At 45.5% G+C, this 8,434-nt stretch overlaps 2 protein-coding genes across 2 annotated transcripts in view; both read left to right on the top strand.

The window, feature by feature from the left end:
• LOC106812194 (orexin receptor type 2-like) overlaps positions 1–142 on the top strand; it is a 965-nt gene extending 823 nt beyond the window's left edge. Inside the window, exon 2 of the mRNA XM_014816018.1 lies at positions 47–142. Within this exon, the coding sequence (XP_014671504.1) occupies positions 47–142 (96 nt within the window). The remainder of the gene's footprint in view (positions 1–46) is intronic.
• Positions 143–1,554: 1,412 nt separating this feature from the next.
• LOC106812193 (orexin receptor type 2-like) overlaps positions 1,555–8,434 on the top strand; it is a 49,276-nt gene continuing 42,396 nt past the window's right edge. The window contains exon 1 of the mRNA XM_014816017.1: positions 1,555–2,013. Within this exon, the coding sequence (XP_014671503.1) occupies positions 1,555–2,013 (459 nt within the window). The remainder of the gene's footprint in view (positions 2,014–8,434) is intronic.

The following is an 8,434-nucleotide window of genomic DNA, read 5'->3' as shown; positions in this document are numbered from 1 at the left end:
ACAGCCGCGCTATTGCTGTGTTATCGCAGATCTGTGCTGTAATCAGTTACACAGCAGCTGGACCTGCTGGACCCGAGAGAGCGCACCTGCTTATCCCATCTCATCTCTCATCTCTCAACGCATTCTGCACACCTATGTATAGGTGGTAAACAACAGTAGATCGTGTCCATAGGCAGCAGGTCTGAATAAGCATCGAACAGATATTAATTAAAAATACTCACACTGTTACTTCTGTTACTTATTCTAGTGCCGAATTTTAGCGAAAAAAAATGCCAAAAAAGGAATTTTCTAGAGACGAAATAGTGCAACGGTGAACAATTGCGGAGGCTTACTGTTGCATGCCTTCTTAATGAGCAGCGGAGATACGAATCGACTTGAAATTTTAAATGAATGATTTAGACGATTTCCCTTATACGGGTACCGAATTTCAAATGTGGCATCACTCCACGAGCTGAGAGATCACTCTCTGATATGAGCCCCCAAAACACAGAAATCAATGGAAATTAAGGTTCGCTTCATGCGGTTATGCGTATAGTAGTGTTAGAACGAGGGTTAGGGTGAATTTCAAGCAATAAAGTCAAGATATTTTGATACTGTTAGTGTTAGGAGTGCCACAATAGAGTGAAACGAAGATAATTATCTATTTTCTGGCACCAAATGTGTGTAAAATTAGTGTATTTCAATGTAGATATGTAAATACATGTACATATGTACACGGATATGTACATGTTTACATAAAATACATGTATAAATGTCATTTGAACATGCATGTGACTAAAAACCATGCTAGAGGACGTGCATAACTGATTTTCATTAACATAAAATTCAATGATTCGATTTCCTTGGCAGAACAGCTCTCCTTCATGCCGGTCAAATGCTCATCACACAAGTACACCGCACGCCCGCCCTGCGCACAAACAACATGAATAAGAGAGGATTATATCTTATTATTATCTTTTTTATGTTGTTTGTGCGCAGGGCGGGCGTGCGGTGTACTTGTGTGTTGCTGATGAGCATTTGACTGGCATTTACGGGAAATTATCGGCAATAATAGGCGACATAGAGTAGAGAAACATTAAGACTTTGGTAGTAAATACATTTCGCGTTTATTTACCATTATTTTTTTATTGACACGTTCCAAGTGCCTGTGCTGCTGCTACTGATGCGTGTGCGCGCATCCCCGCCGCCGCCGCCGCCGCTGCCGCTGCTGCTGCTGGTGGCGATGCTGTGCGCGTGCCTGTGTGAGCGCGCATCTCTGAGTCTTTCGGTGGAGTGCGGCATGCAAACGCAGCTCGGCAGTTAACAGCGAGCTCTCGTCTCAGCGACACGTCCCTGCGAGCAGCCGCGGGACGTGACCAATTTGTAATCAAACCAGTAACATTAGGATAACAGCCACAGCAACAGCAGCAGCAGCAGCAGCAGCAGCAGCAGCAGCAGCGACAGCAGCAGCAACAGCAGCAGTATAAGTAACATTAGTGTAACGTCATCATTATCATCATCATCATCAGCAGCAGCAGCAGCAGCAGCAGTACCAAGCTATTATCTCCATCTAACATGGATCCGGCGACCGATCCCGGATCCTTTGACTACGTTGATCACGCGGACGCGGCGACGACGGTGGCGATGGCGGCGATGGCGGCGATAGCTGCCAACGACGGAGCCGCCGACGGTACGATGATGATGGCGGACAACAACTGCACGAACGAGTACTGCGTGACGGACGAAGAGTATTACGAGATGATCTACCGCTACGTCTTCCCGAAGTGGTACGACTGGATCATCTTCTGCATCTACATGATCGTCTTCGTCGTCGGCCTCATCGGCAACTTTCTCGTCTGCTACGTCGTGCTGCGCGTCAATCACATGCAGACGGTGACGAACATGTTCATTCTCAACCTGGCGGCCGGCGACTTCATGGTGATTCTCATCTGCCTCATGCCGACGTTGCTATGGGACACTTGGGAGACGTGGTTTTTCGGATACGCCCTCTGTAAGCTGGTGCTCTATCTGCAGGTGAGTTGTGGTGCGCGGGCACGCACACGTACGCACGTACACACGCGCGCTCACACACACGCGTGCGCACCTACGGACGCACACACGCTATCTCACAAACACACACAACACACGCTCACACACACGCACACAAACACACATGTACGCACTTAACAACGCTCTCTCACAAACACATGCACGCACGCACGTAGCTCTAGTACTATAGCCCGCTTACATTAACTGCCACTGGGCGCAAGCGCCTCACAAACGCCTCACAAACGCCAGCGGCAGTTAATGTAAGCGGCTATAGTACTAGAGCTAGCACGCACGCACCTACGTGTACACACAAACACGCACGCACACTCACGCACAAGCGCATGCACGCGCACGCACACACATTCACGCGCACATGCACGCACGCACACACATATGCATGTACACACGCACATAGACGCGCATGCACACTCATGCACCATACACGCACAGAAACACGCGCGTACACGCACGCACACCCTCGCCCGCACACGCGCGAACACACAAATCGATTTTCGGTTAGAAATCGCAGCTCCGAATGTGAATAACAGACTATACACCAGGAAACCTTAACCTGTGGTTCATGAACTTTTTGGGGGTTCCTTGGATGGGCTTCAAGAGGTCCGTGAACCAGGCACATGCAAAGTGTTGTGTTTATCTGCTTATGTGCATTTTTCTGGGGAGGGTCCGTAGCCTTCACCAGATTCTCAAAAGGGTTCATGACTCAAAATGGTTAATAACCACAGCTATACACAGTCAACCCTCTGTCAGCGGCCACCTCCACAGAACGGACACCTTCATAAAAAGAACAACTTTGGTGTTTCCCTTTCGTGACCCAAATATTACGTACAAGTTTGAGTGTGAATAAATTATGCGAGGTAACTGAATAGGAGAAGCACGCGAGTGCGCCACTTCCCTGTGGCCATGCATGGCATCGTAATTGCAAGCCCTTGAGAATTGCTAAGCAGCGGTGCCATGTGTGTGTTCGATATCGCTCCAGACGCGAATGCGTTCTTAACCATCATTGATGCGGTGGAATAAAAGTTAACGAGCTCAAGATGCTAGGTGCGCGCCTTTTCCCTCTTCTCTTTCGCTCTGTCTGTCTCTAGCTCTTCAACCCCTCCCCTCCCCTCTCTCTCTCTCTCTCTCTCGCTCTCTTTCTCTCTCTCACACTCTCTCACTCTATCTCTTTCTCTCTCTCGCTTTCTCTCTCTCACACACTCTCTCTCTCTCGCACTCTCTCTCTCTCCTTCTCTCGCTTTCTCTCTCTCTCTCTCACTCTCTCGCTCTCTCTCTCTCACTCTCTCTCACACACTCTCTCTCTCTCTATGTCTCTCTCTCTCTCTATCTCTCTCTCTCTCTCTCTTTCTCTCGCTTTCGCTCTCGTTCAGTCTATGTCTCGCTCGATCCATCTTTCCATCGCATCTCTTCTTTACTTTATCCATCACTTTTCTTTTCTTCTATATTATATCCCTCTTACGTTGCACCTCAGCATCTTTCGCACACAATCACTTCCAGTGTATAACCGGCTGCACACTGTCTCCGGATGATCTAAGACCAAGAGAGAGAAGAGGAGGGAAAGAGGGTAAGATATAGATTTAGATAGAGAGAAGGGGTGGGAGGGGAGAGAAAGCCGAATATTTTCTTCGCGTTAGGAACGATGTGTGGCTGCGGCATGGACAAGAGGGGCGTCATCACACATGCGATCTTTTCCCCGAGTTCTCAACAGAATCTTCTTCCTTCTCCGCTGTTTTTATATTACGAAAACATCGCGCACTTGGATATAAAACAAACACGCAACGCAAATAACTACCGGGAATAATAACCAGGGTCGCGATTCTGCGGCAATCATTGACCCTGATTTTGGCGATGTGAAATGCGGACTTTTCCGCATAACAACGCAGCTGAGAATGCACACGCGTGCACACATACTCTCACGTGTAACCGCACCCAGCAAGCAACGTATTACTAGGCTGCGATCCCCATGCTGTGAACCGGACCCGTTGCAATACCTCCGTTGAGAAACGCTTCGTGTCTCTATAATATACATAAGTCATTGAATTATGTATGACACGCATGCTCCCTTAGCCTTCACACGTTTCATCTGGTCTAATTTAATTACAGTTGTGCTCGATGGCGTTCGCGCGTCCATAATTAACGACAGCGCACCGCAGCATTTTAAACTATATATTATGTAGCCATGCATGCCAGCGCGCCAGCTTGATTAATCACCTGCCGAAGCCTAAAATATTCTCGGCATACCAATATATATATATATATATATATATATATTATATATATTGGTATGCCGAGAATATTTTAAATATGAATATTATTCATATGTGTGTGTGTGTGTGTGTGTGTGTGTGTGTGTGTGTGTGTGTGTGTGTGTGTGTGTGTGTGTGTGTGTGTGTGAGTGTGTGTGTACGTGTGTGTACGTGTGTGTGTATGTTCGTATGTACGCGCATATGTACTCGTGCGTCTGTATGTAGGTGTGTGTGTGTATCTATGTGACATTGTGTGAATATATCTTCTTGTCAGCGCACAGAACAAGGTATACATATCGGCGAAGACAGAAGGAATGAATGACTGCAAACGTTTCAAACGCCGACCGACATATCGCTCGAACATTTTTTGCCGAATTTCTTCGTAATTACATTTGTTGCGCCGCGATGAAATCGCCTAAACGCTGAAATGATATAACGCCTCATTTTTATTAACGTATTACGTCATCAATCACCGACTAAAAGCGGCTCGCTGGGGGGTATCGTTCGGCAGAAGCCAGTTGATGGTAAACTACTTTTAATTTGCATGAGCAGCGAGCCCGGCGGGAGCGCCAACAATATAGACAGATTAGTCACTGCATTCAAGAAATGATGACGTCACCGCACTGCGCGTAAACCCGATGCGTGTACACCACTGATCTCTACTATACTAACGTGGAGGTAGTATTGTAGAGATCAGTGGTGTACACACGCACATCCGTGTCCGCGCGTGCTCGCAGGTCTACATTCATGCAGGGACGTGCACGGACGCACACAAACGCGCGAATATATATATATATAGATAGATAGATGGTTAGATATTGATAGATGGATAGATAGGTAGATAGATAGATAGATAGCTATCTATCTATCTATCTATCTATGTAGATAGATAGATAGACAGATAGATAGATAGATAAATTGATAGATAGATAGATAGATAGATAGATAGATAGATATATAGATAGATAGATAGATAGATAGATAGATAGATAGATAGATAGATAGATAGATAGATAGATAGATAGATAGATAAATAGATAGATAAATAGATAGAGAGAAGACAAAAGAAGAGGAGGATTTGCAATCGAAATACGAGCCCTTCATTAAGCGAACATATAGCGCAACTTAAATTAAACGTCAACTGTGAACTTAGTGTAAGTAACATAGCGCGTGTCACTGACGTCACACGCTCGCGATCGCCGTGGTTAACGCAATATGGCCCGCCTGCGTGTGCGCATGCGTGAGTGCGTGCGTGCGTACGCGTATATACATACCAGATGGAAGGCTTTATACATGGCGTGCGCAGGATTTTTTCCTCCTTTATAATTCTGCCTATAGAAATAGGCGCCATCTTTCACATCGTGCCCAGTATAGCGGAAGGTCTCTCTACGTTGTTTGTTACTATTTTCGCTCCAGGGAATGTATGTATGTGTACCTGCTCCGCGCTCGTTTCGCGATCCTTTTTCTGCGCTGCATCATATTTTGCTCGTATTTTTTTATCGTATTTTCCCTCGGTGTCGACGTTACCCTCTAATGATACTGCATTAGCGTAATGATCGGTAGTGCGAATAGATTTGCGTGAGAATAATCTTTAATCTTGCATCGGTACGCAACCGTGTGTTGATTCCCGCACGGCACAGCTGTCCCGCTCGTACGCATGCGCGCGCGTCACTGGTTGCTATAGCAATCGTTGCGGCGGCACGCGTCATCGCCGTGGATATTTATTTAATCATGTTGTAATGCTGTTAAACGCTCGACGAGATCAACTCGTTAGGACAGGCGAGATGAAGATTAGGAAGAATTAAGTTGACAATTACGCAGTGGTGTCAACGTTAGGCGGATATATAGTTACAGATAGAGGAAGGAAGGAAGATAGAGAAAGAAAGAAAGTCAGAGAGAGGGAAAGAGAAAGAGAGAGAGAGAGAGAGAGAGAGAGAGAGAGAGAGAGAGAGAGAGAGAGAGAGAGAGAGAGAGAGAGAGAGAGAGAGAATAATTGGAGTGATTGAAGGTAGGACGGGGGGGGGTAAAGGGCAGAAAGTCTCTCTGTTCTCTGTGCGAGAGACAGAGAAATGACTAGGGAGAGAGAAGGATACATACAGAGAGAGAAGAGTAAAGAGAAGAAGAGTAAAAGAGAGAAAAACAGAGAGAGGGGGATAGAGAGCGCGGTAGAGAGAGGATTGGTTTGTGTGTGTTGTGTATGTGTGTGTGTGTGCGTCTGTATGTGTGTGTGTGTGTGTGTGTGTGTGTGGTGTGTGTGTCGTGTGTGTGGTGTGTGGTGTTGCGTTGCGTGGTGCGTGTATGTGTGTCTGTGTGGCGTGCATGCGTGCTGTGTGTGATGTGTGTGTGTGTGTGCGTGTGTGTGTGGGGGGGGGAAAGAGCAAGACATAGAGAGAGAGATAGTGAGAGAGAGAGAGAGAGTGGGAGGGAGGAGGGAGGGAGAGGTATGCTCTACTCCACTTCATCCTAAATCATGCATACACATACGGCAGACTCGGTACAAACGTCGGCTCACAGCGCTCGTCAGCATCGCTGCTGGTACTTGTGTTCGTATAGCTAGCTCTAGAACTATAGCCCTTCGCTCTTCACAGGTTTGTGGCAGAGCGAAGGTCTATAATTCTAGAGCTAGTACGTAGCGTGAGACCGTTGCGAATATTGTAACCAAGAATGAAGATATGAAGTCAAACTTGTTGTAACCGGCATGAACTTTAATAACGCATACACAGTGTTCGCCTCACATCGCACAAAGGACAATGAACGCGCACACTCGCACATACGCACGTGGCTCACCTCCGCGACCAGAACCAGCGAATCGATCCACCTTACTGTTCCATCTCTCCCCAGTATAGTATTCCCCCAACACTCCCTACACTCCTTTCCGAGCGCCACAATGTCACCCGTTTTTTCAGACCACGTCCTACCCCTATTTCACACTGACTCTCGAAACTGCCGAACCTAAAACCCGCTTATCCAACTCCCTGTAACATCAATGTAGCCGCGCGACGCTCTGTCTAGCTAGACTATGGCTTAAACAACTACCAGTCTAGCTCCACTGACTAATCCATGTACACGTACAAAACAGATGTTACATTATCTCCCTTTTCCCCAAAACGATGACAACTCTAGCTGTCATCGATTCAGCGTCCTCGCTGCTCTACACTTTAACCTGAACCTAACCAATTCCAAAAAAAATCACTACCCTAATATCTTCCTAACTCAACCCAACGAGAGAAACGTCTTTCTGTCCGATTAAATCACCCACAATCAATACACATAACAACAATCAAAATACAATAAGAGAGCACATATGAAGCGTAGAAAACAAGTAACGATAAAGTTCGACCAAAATATAAGTCAGAAACTCAACACATTTGACAGTGAACATTTTGATATCGCTGCAATTACTCTCACTCTTGTGTATTTTTATGGCTGTAACGTACGTGGCGTATGCGTATACCGACACGCATTACCGAAACCACGTTATAACTGGATTATATCATCATAATCCCAGGGCACACAGCTAGGGGCCCATGCACACAGGCATTAATACAGACAGCACTGATGTGGTATTTTGTCACTTCCACACATCATACAGCCAACAAAAATCATCATATATCATCCATCATACATCATATAAAGCCAACAAAAATACGCAAAACTGATTTCATACTTTCGATGAAATGTTTTTTTTGTCAATAATCAAACTCTAATTGAAGAATGTGTTTAGCGGTCTGACAATATAGTGGAAACGTACCGTCACTGGTTAGCACAATTTCAAGAAAACGATCACAAATTTCTAAACAAAGTTTCACGAAAAAGAGTTTCCACAAAAAAACGGTTAGAAGCATATATCATGAAGAAAATACCGCATTCATAAAACAACCATAAACCTACATACATACATACATACAATGTCAGTTAATTAAGCGTGTGAAACAACTGTGTCGGCGTTCCTTATTCAAAGTTTTATTCCGCTCCGCAAGTATATACGCATCGACATAACATAACATGCACCTTTTGAACTAAAACAGGTATAAGGGATAAAAAACACGTATGGTGCATTCTTGCATGGTGTATACAGAAAAAACCCTCGAGTATTAACGTTTATAACTAACGTTTTCACTTTAATTACGAAATAAATGCCG

This window comes from Priapulus caudatus, unplaced genomic scaffold, assembly GCF_000485595.1.
Source record: "Priapulus caudatus unplaced genomic scaffold, Priapulus_caudatus-5.0.1 Scaffold618, whole genome shotgun sequence".
Lineage (NCBI taxonomy): Eukaryota > Metazoa > Priapulida > Priapulimorpha > Priapulimorphida > Priapulidae > Priapulus > Priapulus caudatus.
This window is presented reverse-complemented; position numbering and strand designations above follow the sequence as displayed.